Here is a 17,782-nt window from a genome sequence, read left to right as displayed (position 1 = left end):
GTATCAGTGATTTTAAAGTGCCAAGGTATTCCCAGACCTTTTGGAGTTGTTTTCTCGTTCCTAAGGTATTATTTAAATTGATTTCGCACTTTATCCCGATAATTTCCTAGTGTTTCACTCTTTTTTTTTGGAAAATTCGCCTAAGTCTAGTCTAATTTTGAAGTTTCTAAGCAATTTTGAGTGGTTAAATTGTCATATTGCAAGGGTTAGAAGGTCAAATTCCATGCTAGAGGTGCTTTTCCCCTCGTATTCCAGACTACCCACCCTTTTCCCCCACTCAAAATCCACACTACACATGGGTTTCCCCTGAAATCCATACTGGCTATGATTTTCCACCACTGTTTATCCATGCCTGGATCGATTTTCCCTTGGAAGTGCTAAAATTTGGCTAAGTGTCAGGATTTTTCCAGACTGCCATCGATTTTCCACTAGGAGTGCGGACTGGAGTACGAACTATAGTGCGGACAACGTTGAGGATGATTCCATGCCTGGGTCGATTTTCCACCAAGATGTTTTGTGACAAGTTAATGCGGATTTTTTGTGCAGACTCTCAGTCCATACCCAAGTCGATTTTCCACTAAGAGCAATTTGATGAGTTTTGAGTCCGGATTTTCATCCAGATTGAGGTCAAATTTCCACCAAGGAGTGTTTTTTGCAAACGAAGTGAATTTGGAGTGTGGATTCCTTGTCCAGACTGCCATCGATTTTCCCCTAGCCTGTTTTGTATGCATTTTGATGAAATTTTGTATGGATTTTTATCCAAGCTAAGATCGATTTTCCCTTGTGGGGATTATTTTGACATTTTAAATGATTTTTAATGGGATTTCTTAATCCCAACTAAAGTCGATTTTCCCCTGGAGACTCAATTTAGACTTAAAATTGAAATATTTAATAAGTGAGCCCCATTTTAATTGTTTTTAAATGATGATTGATGATTATTTAAAATTTTAAAAGCAAAATTAAATAACTTGCAATAAGCATTTAATGTTTTACCCTTCTAAAGCAAGTTGGTTTTTACCAAATAAGTATATAAGCAAGTGTTTTATCCCACATTGCTTGTGTGGTGAAAGTGAGAGGCAAAAGCAAGTATAAGAGAGGAGTCTACAACAATATTTTATTATTTAAATCTGCCAGGTGTCTCCATGAAAGGCGATTTTTCTCTCTTATTGGCGAATTTTGGCGAAGTGCTGAAGTGAAGTGTTGGATTTAGGATTTCTTTCCTCCTCCATTTTTTCCAGCTTGTTGTTCCATCCCATTGCTACCATTGAAGACCATTTCCAAATTTTTGATTTTCCAAGTTTGGCGATTTTTGGTGTTTGGTAACTTTGGCGATTTTCTCCTCCATTGCTGCTTGTTGTTCCAGACCTCCATTGTTGCAGATCTGAGCTACATTGAAGACATTTTCAGATTTTCAAAAATGGCGCTATAAATGGGAAAGTTTCAATTTTTATTTTGAGGTGAGTTCCACGCATGTTTGATGCTACCTTTGCCTCCCTACTTGCTGTCATTTGCTTCAGATTTAGACCTCCATTGTTGTCTGTACATTCAATTTTCAGACTTAACTTTTATTGCCCAGCCAGCTGCAACTTTAGCGATTTACATTTGGAGAGTATTTGGAGGCATTTTGGAATCATTTTCAGACCATTAGAAGGCTGTCTTAAGGTCTGCAACTTTGTTAATGGCTGTTTGTCCTCAGAAATTTATCTTTTACCAGCCATAACTATGTTTCCAAAATTAATCATTTTTATCATCGAGACTGATTTTTATCAAGTTTATATATATTTTTGAAGGATTGCAACATGTTTTTGAAGTTAATTTATTAGTTGCAAGTTGTCTTCAAATTTGTTGACCTCCATTGTTGACTACGGAAGGTGTTCTCAGACATACCTTGTGTGAAAACACAAGCTTTCAAACCTTTCCTTAGTCATCGTTGATCCGGTATACTCCTTTGCATTTTAGTTTGCATAATTTCTAAGCATAAGGAGGTGTTAATGAATTTTATAGAGGGTTTTCATGCCCTAGCGTTGTTGTACTTTGAATCCAATTGTCAAAATCTACCAAGAGTGTGGATTATTCTCTTGACTTTATGCTCTAATTAGCTAAAATCTTTAGAAAGTCACAAGAATTTTATCAAGAACATTATTTATTTTCCTAAGTCTAATTTCAAGCTTCGTACAGGTACGATGTCAAAGTTCGGATTTAAGGAAAGGAAAGAACTACTGAAGATACTGGAGACTGGAGTTTATCCAGAGCTCAAGATTTCATCCAGATGGAAGGAGATCACACATACAAACATGCATTTCCTAGACTTGGACCAGATGCGACAGCGGATGTTTGGAGTCGAAAATCAGGTTCCTTCCCCAACATATGCGAACATTATGAAGAGTGGTATTTTTCATGCCCCTGGATTTCCACAGTCCATACAGTGCAATGACCTTATCCTGAAGTGTGCACGATGTTATGATCCGCTCACGCGAATGATCAAGACTCCTAAGGGTGTTGTTATTGCCTACCTTGTTGAGGATGCTATTGCTGAGGTGTTCGGAATTCCACGCGGAACAAACATGAAGGATGTGACCAAGGATGAATATACAAAAAGATACACAAAGAAGATGGGTGTATGCAAGAATATGATAAACAAAGAGTGGATGATTGAGCCTAGATCTCATCATTCCAAGGCTCCCAAGACACTCATGTGCATAGACTTCAAAGAGGAGTATAACGACTTAATATTCCTACTTAACAGAGTGATGGGGATGCCGCAGGGAGCAATATTCGATGGATGGATGTTCTATTTCATCCAGGATTGTCTTAGAGGAACATTAGTAAATTGGTCTTAAGATTATAAGTGACAATCTGGACTTTCAGCTAAGGAATGTAGAGCAGTCCAAGTCATTCACCATGACTTCTTACCTGGTATACCTGCTTGCATGGTTTGTTTCATACAGAGGATTGATATGTAAAGGTGAAGTCGGGAATGGGCAAGGACAATTCAGGAGTCATGAATGCTACCCCCAACTGAGCATGTGTAGAATTGAAGACTATAAGAGAGTGAATGATGCATTCACTATGTCCATCACATGGATGTTGCAAGGCGGAATCCACAAAAGATTGTCCAAGGAGGCAACAGAGTTAATAGAGAAATATGGATCGTGGTATATACAGTTTCCCACTTTCACGTACCTTAGGATTCATGGGTTTCAATCTGAACCCTACAGACTTCCTAGGTATCCAACCGACATAATGATCTTGTTGGAAGTGGTGAGACAGCTTCTAGAGTTCGAATGTCATTCAAAAAGAGAAGCATAGGACAGGCATGACATTCCCTATTTCAGTTGGGAAGACGTCAGAGGTTTGTCAGTCTGTCATAGCCGTCAGCACTGCGAGTGAGGAGCTTGCATTCTATCGATTTGCTACATATAAGAAAAGAGAAAGATTTGATCCAGACAAGAAAGTTGGAAGGATCGGGGGAGAGAAGTTCATCCACAAAGTAGACATAGAAGATTATTGGGTCAACCTGATGGACGAGCAAGCAGTGAAGAGAAGAATGTGGTCCAGAATGTCAGTGGTTTTCATGAGGAAGTGTGGACTTTTCCTCATTCTTGATCAAGTGTTAGATAACAGAGATCATACACATCCACAGTATGAGAATGAAATGAAGAAGGCAATCTTATTGCCAAATTGGTCAAAGTCAGAAGAGATTGACCTAAATGTATTGATGAGAGAGGTCTTGAGTTTCTCCCGTGCATGGGTAGATATACAGATGAATAAGTTGGTTGATATGGGTGTTCCCTTCACTTATGAAAGGATGAAGCCGGAAGAGTCTACTTCTGAGTATGATCAGAGGACCATCAATGATGTCAGGATTCATGGAGACGATGAGAGTCAAGCTCCCAAGAGAAGGAAGAACACGCCAGGAGAAGTCAAGGCCAGAGGGAAGAAGATTGAGGAGGTGAAGAAGAAACAAAAGACCATCATTCCTCCACCTATCATTCCTTCACCACCTCTCAGTGTCTCATCAATCAAAGTGATCGAAGTAACAGAGCAGAGCAAGGAGACTCGGCAGTGTTCCAACACAGTGATACTACCAGGGAATAGTCAAGAGTTATATGCCACAGCGACATCTGCACCTCCGAATGAGAATGATGATTAGTCAGGATCCCCTACTGTCCTTTTGGAAATTAGTTTGGGAAATGAGGTATACGATTGGATCAAGGATAATCCTAATGATGATGATGATGTTGTCTCGGCATTGAGAGGACTTGATCGAGAAATGTGTCTCGATGATGGTATGGAGATGGCCGCTATTCCTGAATGGCTGATGAGAAGTATGGAGAAAAGTAAGAAAATGATAGAGGTACAACCTATTGACGACATTGATGACTACCTAGCTAGAAGTGTTGAGGAGAAAGAACCCAAGAGAGCGGAGATTTTGTCGCACATAGCTAGAGATGAGATAGGAATGCAGATTGCGTAGATTGTTGTTCCTATTGCAGGCGTGACAACGGACATTGCTACTCCTATGGATTTCCAGATCACTTTAGTTGCCCTTGGTCGTACATCCAGAAAGCAAGAATTTCAAGAGATTGGTGAAAACCTCAAGGCAATCGATGCAAGGTTAGACAAAGAGATTGCGGAGAAAGAAAGGTACAGAGAAGAGAATATCAGACTTAGAGAGTATATTGCAAGGATAAGGCATGAAAATCCCACCCTTATTTCCCCTATTGCAGTTGACCATGGAATGCATTCACACTATGAGGCAGCGAGAGATACACTCTCGGAGGTGGAAAATTGGATTGAGAATACAAGAAAGCAGGCAGATGATTTCCTTACTCAGTTTGTCCATGCATATGATAGGACAACAAGGCTCGCATTTAGAATCCAGTATTTGGAGGGAGTTTGGGAAGAATTCTGGCCTATCCAAAAGAAGACTATTCCACGCCTCCAGGCTTTAAAGAAGATTCCTAATTCCACCTTGGTCAGCGAGAACATCGTGCACAGTGGAGACAGATACGATTTCCATGGCTGGTATTGTTCATTAGCCGTGAAGAGATCAACTTATGAGAACGCCCAGTCGAGTTGTATGGAGATGGAGGGATTGATTCAGGACATTCAGATGAAGATCCTTGCCTCAATTGAGGAATTATTGGGTGTTGATGTTAGTGATGCTAGTGGTTTACACTTAGCCGAATTAAGAGACAAGATGAAATTTATGTATTTTTGCCAGTTGGACTCTTTGAAGAAGAGTCAGATAGATGACTTGGTCTCTTTGTTGATTCATGTTCATAGTTCGCAGAAGCTCATGCCAGATTGGGAGAACACTTTGGATGCTTGTTCGGATTAACTGAACGTGATTGATTTACAACAAGATACCTTGCCTAGCATTTCCATGGAGGAGTTAGATTCAGTATTGGCTAGATTCTTGGAGTATGCTAGAAGAGAGAGAGATGCAAGGAGGAATCTTCTAGAAGATTCCCTATTTGATGATTAGGTATCTTTTCATTGGGCCATATGTAGGTGGCGCCAATTTTTATGTAAACCCTAATTAGGGCAATTCTAGGGTTTTGATGGCATGATCTCGGCCGTTGATCTTGTACCAATCTGGGCCATCCATTTTTGTAAGAGACTCTATATATGCCTCCTTGTCTCTCATTTGTAAGAGAGTTTTTGTAGAATTGTTGGTATATGCTGCAGCTATTTGAATCATAACCATTGTTCAATTGTTGGTGATTTTGCTCTTCAAGTGTTGTGTTTGCATTCATAGCTCTCAATTCCTCCAAGTTAGATTAGAATTTTAGATTAGAATTTATTTTCATGTATGTTAGATTGAGTGAAAGATTTGTTGAATTTATTTGTGTGGAATCCTTAATCCATACCACTAGCCTCTTGCCGTTGGTAAGTGCGCCTTGTGTGATCAACTAGAAATTTGAGTAAGCTTAACTTCACCTATTACGCGTCCCTTGACAAGCATCAACTTGGATGGTGTCAATGTTTGATGGTGATAGCCTGAAAATCTTTAAGTATACCTTAGACGATTGCACTAAGCTTGTGTCAATACCTGTTTGTGAGACCTTGCCTAGTTTGATTCCACTTGATCTGTTCATCATTTCCTACATTCCTAGGCTTAGAATAGATTTCCTAAACCCTATTCCTTTTGCCCATTTTTTTAGTAAGTAAATCCAGAGCCATATTGATAAATCTTAAGTTGTCAGCACACCTACTCCTCATCTTCATGATAATCCAAACATTTGCGTAAGTCCCCAAGTGAACACATCAATTCACATCGACCATTGAGTTACCCACTCATCAAGACCTGACATGTAGAAACCTTGGAATCATTTCAGTTGATCTCATTCTTAGCATTTGAGGTGATTTTATTCAAGAGAAGGTAAATTATCTTGGTAATTTATTCTGTAATGTTATGTGCCTAAAACACACATCAACACGCCCCAAAGAAAGGAGAGAGAACGCATCCACCCAAAATAGAGAGAGAAAAGCCCCTCAAAAGAAGAGAGGGAAATAACCCCCAAAGATATGATAGGAAAAAGAGGGCCATGTAGCCCCCAAAAGAATAGCTCCTTGCAAGATCAACTCCATATAATAGAGAGAGAATGCAAGGGTAGACAGTCTCATAACGAGTGCTAAAGTAGGTACCTTTGCATTGAACAATGCATCTTCCTTTTAGAAGAAAGAAACCGTGCAATACAAGTTTGTTGAATTCCCACTCTAATAGTCAAATGAAGGGCAGAAATAGGATGGAGATCTCTAGAAACTACTTAAATGTCATCCTTCTAGTGCTAAAAGTCAAAACCAAATTAAGAGACCCAAACATAACAAAAGAAAGCACCCATTCAATTGCATAAAGTACGTCCTTCTACATCGAACAATGCATCTTCCTTTAAGAAAAAAGAAACCCTATGGTGCAAGTTTGTTGAATTCCCACTCTAGAGGTAGGATGAAGGGCAGAAATGGGGGAAGATCTCTAGAAACTACTCAAATGTTGTCGTTTTGCTCTTGAAAAAGTCAAATCCAAATCAACAGTGTCAGGCATAACTAAAGAAAGCAATCATCCAAAGCAATGTGGAAACTGATGAAAACAAGAACCAAAGATGAAGGTGATCCCTCCAAAAATTGCTCAAGACTCTTTGAACCACTATTAGGCTATAATAAAAGCTAATAAGATAAATCACATACCATATACCAAATGTAATGCCCCGCCAAGGAACCCTAGATGGAAATTTTATTTTTGAAGTAAATAAGTTCCATGCATACAACACAACTAAGAACTAACGCTCAAACCTCTAGAAGGATCAACTCATCGATATGACAATGCACGTGCAAAAGATAAAACACAAGAAACACCAACCAAACATGGGGAATGGTCTCCAAGACCATAGGACAAGGTCTCTAAGGTGATTATTAGAATATTTAGTTATATATTAGTCACCTATATTTAGTTCCTTGTTTAACGGTCATTTAGCTTTTTAGTTAATTAGCTTTTAAGCTTTATTTAGCATTTAACTTTTTCTTTTTAGTTAATTAGCTTTTAAGCTTAATTTAGCTTTTACCTCTTTAATCTTTTACTTTAACGTTATGTTCTAATTATAGAACATCGTCTTGTAACCTCTATATATACGTGTGTGTATCGTTCAATGTAATCATCCGATTATTGAATCATTCGTTCAATTTATTTTTCATGGTATCAGAGCAAGTCGATGGGATTCTTTAAAGTTTGGCGAATTTTTTAATAAAAATTCATGGCCTTCTTTCATGAATATTTTCCAGATTTTTTTTATTGTTTTTTTTTTTTATATAAAAAAACAATTTTGCTTTTTTGAAAGCTTTTTGAGGGTTTCGAGGGTTTTTGGTTTGTGGGCGAATTTCTGTGTTGGGTAACAGCTCATGTTTTTTTTAGAGTTCTGGAGATTTTTGGGCCTGCAACCTGGAGTTTTTTTTTGCAGATTGAAAATTTTCCTAGGGTTTCTGCAATTTCAACTAGGGTTTTGACCCTTTAGTTCAAGTCGAAATTTTATTTTGCTTGCAGATTCTTGGTGGGTTTTTTGAGACCTCAACTGGGTCGTCGTTAGATTTTTCTGGTGCATCGTTTTCCGTGCCTCAATTTTTGAGCCATCGAATCTGTATTTTGATTTTAGATTCTTGGTGGGTTTTTGGAGAGCTTTTCTAGGTTGATCTCAGATTTTTCTGGTTGCCTCGTTTTTCGTGCATCGAATATTGTGCCAACGAATTTGCCTTGGCATTTAAAAACAGTCAACGATTTCTGCTAATTTTGTGGGCGCTGTTTATGCTGTACATCCGACCTATGGTTTCTGCCCTTTTTTTTTGCGTTTTTTCTGGAAAAAAAAATCGTCAATATTTTTCTGTTCTTTTTACAAAAAAAAATCATGGGTATTTTTTTATTTTCTGCAAATTATTATTTTTTCTGATTATTTTCAGGAAAAATTTCAGGTTTTAAGTTTGCAGAAAAAATTTAATTTCTGGGTTTCTTCCAAACCTCGAAATTCGCACCTTAGAATTCGTCCCAGAATTCTCCTCCAGGGTTTCAGATTTTTTGTGCAGCTGCTTCTATTCTGACTTTTAATCAGAATCTTCCATCTCATTCTTTGTGCCTTCACTAGGTTGACCACATTCAACCTCAGTTTCTGTGATGGCATCTTTGACCAACATCATGTTGGAACACAGACAGAAGTTCAACAGCGGCCACAACACCTGGAAACAGTGCATGTTCACGATATCTGAATATCGTTGCCTTGATCAGATTGATTTAGGCCAGACCTCGTCTTACAAGTCCCAGGGTTTTCACGATTTTTCCTGAAAAATTGTTTGTCGGTTTTCTGATTTTTTCCATAAAAAACCATGGGAGGGTTTTCACGATTTTTCCCTCAAAAATTGTTTGCAGGGTTTATAATTTTCCCTTAAAAATTATCTCATCTATAATTCGTGATATTCGCATAAGATTTTAGTTATCTGGGTTTTACCGTTTTTTTCCCACAAAAACGATGATTTGTAACCCTCAGATTTCTTGGTTTTTCAATTTTCTCCTCAAAATCATAAATTCTCTTTTCGAGGGTTCCTATTTCAGGGTTTGACAGTTTTTTCCTCAAAATCGTGCCTTGTTGCAGTTAGTTTGGGTCGTACTTGCCAGGGCGAACATCTATAACCGTGGTATCTTGCAGTCAATTTTGGAGTTGATACTCTTCTGCAAAAAGGTTTGCCGATTTTCCTCAAAATCGTGGTTTCAGGTTTCAATTTGGTTACCCAACGTCAGGTTGGATGGATTCTAGTATTCTTGGTCATTAACACTTTTCAGATCCAAGGAGGGTCTCCACTGCAGCAGAGTGTTCTTTTCATTTGTGATCTAAAGACCTGCAGTGTCTTCTGTAGGGTAGTTAGTAGATAGAATGACCATTAAGGGAGGGTATTAGAATATTTAATTATATTTTAGTCACCTATATTTAGTTCCTTGTTTAATGGTTATTTAGCTTTTTAGTTAATTAGCTTTTAAGCTTTATTTAGCATTTAGCTTTTTTTTTTTAGTTAATTAGCTTTTAAGCTTAATTTAGCTTTTACCTCTTTAATCTTTTACTTTAACGTTATGTTTTAATTATAGAACATCGTCTTGTAACCTCTATATATACGTGTGTGTATCGTTCAATGTAATCATCCGATTATTGAATCATTCATTCAATTTATTTTTCAGTGATTAGGTCCACACAAGACCATCCTTGAAGATACAAGACTTGGATCGATAAACAAGACCACCTATTGGGTCCTAGGTATCACCAAAGAGCTCTGGTGAAACTCTAATTGCACGTAGACACTCCTGACACCTTCCTAACACACACTAAACCAACACAAGACACCTCTAAGGTTTCCTAGACGTCACTACCTTTGCAACACAACTGAAACTACATCAAACAAACACCCCAAACTCCCAAAAACGTCTCTGGACTAAATGGCAACGAACACTTTTTGGGAACCTGCACAAGTGTCCAAGACAAATTTTGGGAATCTGCGCTAGTATCCTCAATCCAAGTAAGAGATCTGCACCAATGAGAATCAGTACTTTTGCAGAAGATGTCAATGGTGACAAAGTCACATCTAAGGACTTGTGAACTACAATATGTGCCACCATGGAAATAAAAAGAAGTGGAGAGAGAACAAATGCTAGAGAAGATCAAACAACAATTTTAATGGAACTATCATTGAAGAGGAATCTCAAGTCCTCAATGGTGTCCTCCAAGTCTACAAAAAAAAACTCACAAAATAACCCAACAAGATCTATCAAATACTCGTCCCAATGAGCTATCACTAAAAGACAATGAATGTGATCCTACTACAATGAATCACTAGAAGCGCAAAAAGAAGCAACTCTAAACTCGGAAGAAACAAAAGAAGATAGAGATGAGGTCTCCATGCTTGTAAACTAACTAGATTTCTCATCTTAGATTAGTTGTCCACACAAGATGTCTAAGCATGAACACCAATTAGATCTGCTAATGCAAAAAGAGAAGAATCCTCAACCTCAGAATGCTAACTCAAAGATAGAGAAGATGAACCCTTTAATTCTATAATAAGAACCATATAATTCAATGAATCTAATGAAGTCTCTATAGGAGGAGGAGGAGGAGTATAATGACTATTCAATCTCTTCCCACTGTTTCATGATCATATGTTTGATAGACATCACGTGGAACAAGGTTGTTGATAGTGGGATTCTCTGAGAATGGAGGTTCATGTGGATCTCCATGCATTTCCCTAAGTGTGGTCCATAGATCACAAGGGCACTGAATGTGAGTGTTAGCAATGTAGATGTTGATGTCGATATTACACAAAATCACTCCCAAGACATGTTCAATGTTTATCCCACACTTGCTTCAGCCAAAAAGAAGTGGGTTCAAGAGCAAGTCCATCAAAAAAGGGCAAGAGTTTAACCCATATGAAATGCTCCAAGAGGTTGTCTCACTAGAACTTATAGTTGTCTATCCAATTTGAAGCTCAAATGTTGACCTGTGATTATCAAGATATATTACTTCATAGCTCAGTCGTAGAATAAATATGCAGCTACGCACCCATAGCCATAGTGACATTTAAATGCAGTGGGAATAACCACATCCCTACAAACAGTAAAATCACAATAGTCTCACCTATGTGTGCTTTGAAAGAGGATTTTCCCAAGAGGAAGAATATTTGTATAAATGATAGACAGGGCTGGGAATTGCTCTTAATATCTTGACCAAAAGACCTGTGGTTTCAAGAAGACCTAAATTTAGCAGTGTAGCTAAATTCAACCAAGCTTATAATTACAAGATGTTTGCAGTCCCATTTGGACTATTTGAAAGGGCTTTGAATCAAGTTTTGCAGGTTTTGAAGTACCACCATTGAAAATATTTCTGTTCATTAGAATTTCATTAACTTCATTAATATATTATAGGAGATTAGAGGTATACTTAAAATTATTGGAAAGGGTTTTACACTATGTAGAATTCAGTCGATAATTTTGCATGTTTATCACCAAGAAAAATATTATGATTCGCATAAAATCAATTCAAGAAATGCAAATCATGAAAATGCATTTTTAATCTCTCAAGGGTTGCGGCGTAATGATAAAGGGGCACATTTACTATGTGAAGAAATGCAGAAAGCATATCGATGTCAACTTGTGACCAAAAATGTAGAGGTTGCTTTGACGATCACCTCCAACCCGGACACCCATTTGAAACTCGAAATCAAACCCAGTCAAATTGTAACAGTACTACGGTACAATCGGAAACCTGGAAGCTGAAAAAATGACTAGAACTAAATATTAAACATTAAAACAAAGAAAAACGCAACAAACCTCCAGGGATGAAACGCGAGGCAGAGAAATCCTAGCCATATAATAATCCAACTTCAAGTACCCACGCCCCGAAATGCTGCCTATAACTTAAAAAAGGCATGTCCCATATGTTGAAGATTAGGTTGCCGAGTTTTTGAAACATTGGTAAAGTGTTTGGATTGCTACACATATGTTAAGTGTGCGAGACTCCTCCTCTTCCATATACTACTCCAGATGTAGCCGGCTCGACAAGGTTGTAATTAACAGTAAATGTTAAAAAAAACAGTGTGTAATTTATTTGTATCAACATTTCGAATTACAGTACATGATCCACCATAAAGAAAAAGCAATCTTGGTCAAAACTCGCGGTACTAAATTTGAGTACTATAAAACTGCAATAGAAATCCCCTTGTAAGCTTGCGCAAAGAGGTCGCAAAAGCTCAATTGCTATCTGGCCCGGCAGAGGCCACAATAACAGTATTTACCACTAGCGGAACACTGGGTGACGAAGATACTCGAAAAAAAAGATTGTGGAGTATTGAAACAAGATAGTTCAATATGGATGATCGAAACATCATCAAAAATTTTAAAAATTTGACACTGGTGCCTGCGGTTACTTTTCAATATGCAACAACATGAAGGAACTTACAGAATCAGGGTACTGAAGGGTCCGATAGCAGCGGCCACTAGTGGCCTCCCAGAACCGTACTGTATGGTCATAGCCTGCTGTTGCAAGGATTACTGATGGCTGTGGCATTTCTGTCGTGTTTCTTCTATATGCCCTTTTATTCTGCACTAAAAGCCTTTTGAATTCGACATACCGCCTGCCCAATTACCCAGATCAAACGGAAGCCAACCCAAATTCTGATCTGAATCCATTCAATTCACATGAATTCGGCAATGCGCTTGACTATCATAGGTGAGGAAGCTGAAATTAAAGCCAGAATTCATTCAGTATGGAGTTATAATATAGTGCTTCCCAAAGATTCAATTTTCAACTTAACTTATACTTTCCTTCATAATTCTGCAAAACAAAATTAAATCAAAAATAAGTTATTGCAGTTGTATTTGGTTCTTATAATGTCTCTTTGGTGTATTTTGGGCATACAATGTTGTCTTCAAATTTAGTGAACAAAGAAGAATTGTATATTATGTCTAATAAAAAGCTACATCAAATAATAAGAAAAATGATTTATAAAGAGTTTAATTATTTTTTCAATTAATTATGGTAGAATAAAAAGATTTGAAATCAACTAACTTTTTTCAATTGTTTAATAGAAAAAATCTTAATGTAAGAGTACATGCAAACTACCAACTCAGTCAATGATCATGAATATTAAAGTTACATAAATCCTTCACAAAAACAAATTAAGGTTCAATAGAGTTGTAAATTTCACATCTTCGATTTGCATCAATCAATTTTAGATTGTCAAATATAGTCATAGATATGAAGAGATTTAGTGAACATGGCAGATCAAGTTAGGACAATGTTGAAGACAAAAAAACATATCAAGAAATAAGAAGCTCTCAGTACTTTGAGTTTCTTGGTTATGATTTTGACATAGAATGGATTAAAGGAGGAAACAACCCACTTGTTGATTTATTCTATGTCACATAACTAAGAAATTCAAAATATCATCGAGAATTCTCCCTTGCGCTATACCTTTATTAGGTTTTTTCTTCATAAGGCTCCTAATAGCTTTACGATATTCTCATTGATGAATATGGATGATTACAATACTGAGAAAGGACTCTGCAAATATTAATATTACATATGCTCAAAGATATTAAGGCTCCTCAAGCTTTTGGCTCTAATACCATTTTATACCGAATATTATAAACAAGCTAGAAAATTCATATTATAATGACAAATTGACCACCTATGCAATTTAATTTATGATATTCCTAGCTCGTATGGAAGTGCAAGGATAGAACATACTCTTAACTTGCCTCTAAACTCTTTACAGCACTCAATTCACTCAAGACTCGATGCCTAAAATGAGCTCACAATGTCTTATTTATAGCATTTGGAGGCCAAGGGGATAGATAAAAGTGGTAGATAGATTACCAGTAGATGTGAGTGCTAGCTTCGATTAAAACTAATGAGTAGCAGATGAAAAAAAGTAGGTGGAAATTTTGGAAGATAGTGATAATGGAGTGGTAGGTGGTAGTTTGTACATTTGGATGATGTAAGCTCATTATTATAAATTCTAATCTAATTAAATATTAATATCATCTTATAATATTCATAATAGAGGATGAATATTTATTCATAAAATATTAATATTTATAAGAGTCAAATATTAATAATTTACTCGATCCTAAAATTTGACATATTATTTATTATCACTTTTAATATACCTGAAAAGTGAGAACGGTCCACTTAAAACCCACAAGTAGCTACATGGATTTTGCTTTTTATGATAGGGTTGCATCTTGTTGTCGGATCATAATGTGGTTGACACCACGACATAGACAAGCGCATGTGCTCACTATAATCATGTCATGCAAGGCATATGACTCTAAAACTAAAACATACTTTACTAGATTGCAAGGAAAATATTGCCTCAAATGGCCAACAATGTTAGTCCTTGCTTTATTGCAAGCCTGAATATATACAATTTCAATATTTACAAGAGTATCATTTCATGTTATCCATTATATCTATAAAGAGTGCACCATCTGCCAAATTCTAGTATAAGCAAGAGACCACTGACATTGTCTGGATTTTTAAACTTTGTGATATATTTGTAGTGATAAAAATGATTTAATTTATTGACAGTTGGTTGTCTATCATATGAGTACCATTCTCCCATTATTCTAGTGTCTAAATGTTCAATATATCATTCTAGTTGACTATTGGTGAAATGGACACATAGATTGAGAATATGCAATAAATCTTTCATGACTACCTTAAAAGGTGTTAGTTGGGATAATAATAACTTCCAAGGACAAAATATTAATAAGATTTGGCAGACGATGGAAACTATAAGGAACATGTCTTGTAATATTTCTAAATTGAAAGATGATGACAACTTGCTTATATTGTCTTTCCCAAAATATAGATCAGTTTATTTCCCAATTGTTTGGATATCTCCCCAACCATCGTTCTAAAATATAGGGGTAAGATTGTGAATGAAGTATCCTTCCAAAATATTTCTTTGACATTCTTCTAGGAGTTCTTTAATTTTTTGAATGGCCAAATATTCTAGATTTTTAGGAAAAAGATTTCAGTTTTCATCAAATCTCCCAATTAGATTAACAAAATCTACTTATTGGGGACTATGAATGAATTCAATCTCTTTATTGCTTCCCAAAATTGCAACTATTTGAGAAAAGGAAAATTTCTAAAACTAACTCAAAATTTTATCTTAGGAGGATGCCAGTATCTATACTATTATCCTGCCAAAATGAACAAGGATAATTGAAATCTCCTAGACATGCTTTCTTTTTCATCATTTTCTTAGCACCAATATCATGTATTAAAATATCCTAATAATTCCAACAAATAGGTGGTAGAACATAATGCTTGGCAATGTTGATTGTAGATCTTGTATCTAAAAGAGCAAAAAAAAAATTATCATATCCTTTTAGTCTGACAAGAATTATTGGCTTCTTAGAATTCAACTGATAGTTTACCCAATCATCAAGTTCACCATATTGAAATGTTTTGCATTCACTTCATAGAATTGTTCCTCGAGTTCTTGATAGCCATAAATACCTAGAAGATTTTCCCAAATGTTGTTGGGTTGTTAAAAAGTTGCATATACCTTTGTTGCAAGAGTTAATATTTTTTAAACATTTAACTTACCTTGGAATTCCTTTGCATGGAGTTCTTTTTTAACATGTATGGAGGTCCAGCCTGAATTCTCTTTAGAAAAGATTTCTCCTTATGATTCTTATCAACAAACATTGAAGAAGACTTTCTTGTAAAATTCTCTTTAATCTTTTGAAGCCATTTTTTTGCATAATTTTCTTTAGAAAGAGTTTAACCACGCTTAGCAAGGACGTCTTTATTATAATCATTACAAATCTTATGATTACGACATTTTTTTATTCTCATCTTTCACTTTTGGAAGCATCAATGCATGGCCTTGTTTCCCTTGATTCATTTCTTTTGTATATAACGTTATTGAAGAAAAATATGTTTCTATGTAATTAATTTCAGAAAGAACTTTTTTTTACAATGTTTTGAATTAACTAATCCACTATCCTTTCTTGGTGTACAATCATTCTTGCTAAAAAAATTGTACCATTTCTATCATCTTCTACTTATTTTCCAATTATCATATTGAATTGTTCTATGTTGTTTTCATTGTTGTGTCGAGAGGTTGTATCTTCATAAAACCTTTTGATCTTATCATGTTCTTTACAAACATATTTTCCTTGAAAAGAACTTTGTTTATTCTGGTCGTGAATTTTTTTTATCATTTTTATCCTTAAAAAGAACACAAATTTCTTTAGAATGATTTTGATTATGATCTTCTTTTTTAACCTCATCTAAAAACATTTCTTTTCTTTTTTTATGTCAAAAGTTAATCTTTTATCAATCTCTTCATCTTCAATAGATTTATAATCATCATTAATGTGTGAAGAATTCTTGTTGGAGATTTTATCAATTTTATACTCAACAAATATACTTTTACTACAAAGAGATGTGAAGCATATTGAATCAGAATTTGTCTACTCTTCATATGTTGGTTCGAAGATTTTTTCTTCAGACAAACTCCTTTTCATAATTTGTACCTTGGGAGAAACAACAAATGCTTTTCTATTTTCATCTTGAGAACTCGAATGTTTAACTAAAGTAATCTTAAACTTCTTTGAACTTTGAGAACATATTTTATCATAGCATCATTTTTATGAAATCTTCCAATAGAAGTCTCTAGGTACTAAGAGATTTTTTCTTCTATCTGTAACTTTTGTTTCTATAAAAGATTATTTCTTTTTATGGATGTGCTCTTGTTCATTTCTTTTAAATTCACAAGTTTTTATTTCCTTTGTCTATTTTTCTAATTCTTTTTTAATTTTATTTTTTCAATATTAGATCTTTCAATTTTTTGCAAATACCTTTATTTCTAATTTCTTTTGGCTTCAAAAGTTTCAACATTTTTATAATATTTTTTGTTTTTTCTTTTTCTAATTCTCATTGAATTTCAACAAGTTCAATTTTTTTATATAATCTTCTACATATTTTTCATATTGTTGGGAACCTTCATCTTTATGTTTGTCCTTTTATATTACAAAGACTATTTGAGCCATGTGTTCTTTTGACTTCATTAGACCTCATTCTATTTTTTATTCATTTTCCAAACTTAGTCTATCTAATATCCTTTTGCACACAATCTTTTCTTACATTCTTATATCTTTGAATTTTAAAGGATCAATTTTCACCAGTAAACAATTCCTTATTATCAACAATGTTATGTTCTTATATGAATGTTGAACTATAAACATTCATATTTCTATATGTTGTCATTATGAGAAAATATTAATGAGAAAAGTTTTAGATCTTACTTGAAATTTTGACTCCAAGTTTGCTACTACAATTTCTCGTCTTACAACTGCCCTTCATAATGCCTCTTTGACTTTTACAATATGTCTTACTTTTGTGGGGTCCATAGATCCTGAAGCTTACCCTCAATCTTTTAGACTTAACACATTATAAATGAAGCATGAAAGATAGTCTTCCTTGACTCACAAAGGAACACAACATAAGAAGACAATAGAGTCATGTTTCCATTGATAAATATGGATGATCGTTACTAAGAATGGACTATGCAAATATTTATATTACATATGCTCTAATATATTACAATAATTATCAATATTTTGGCTTTGATGCCATTTTACAATAGATATTATAGACAAACTAAACAATGCATATTATAATGGCAAACTATGTAAGAAAAAACCCAATAAAGATATCGCATAAGGGAGAATTGC

The 17,782-nt window shown here is 35.4% G+C and overlaps 1 protein-coding gene across 1 annotated transcript in view; it reads right to left on the bottom strand.

Annotated features, from left to right (window-relative positions):
• Nucleotides 1–12,836, bottom strand: part of LOC131044497 (target of rapamycin complex subunit LST8-1) — a 99,063-nt gene extending 86,227 nt beyond the window's left edge. The window contains exon 1 of the mRNA XM_057977827.2: nucleotides 12,486–12,836. Within this exon, the coding sequence (XP_057833810.2) occupies nucleotides 12,486–12,593 (108 nt within the window). The 5' untranslated portion in view covers nucleotides 12,594–12,836. The remainder of the gene's footprint in view (nucleotides 1–12,485) is intronic.
• Between the last annotated feature and the right edge of the window lie 4,946 nt (nucleotides 12,837–17,782).

This window comes from Cryptomeria japonica, chromosome 9, assembly GCF_030272615.1.
Source record: "Cryptomeria japonica chromosome 9, Sugi_1.0, whole genome shotgun sequence".
Classification (NCBI taxonomy): Eukaryota; Viridiplantae; Streptophyta; class Pinopsida; order Cupressales; family Cupressaceae; genus Cryptomeria; species Cryptomeria japonica.
This window is presented reverse-complemented; position numbering and strand designations above follow the sequence as displayed.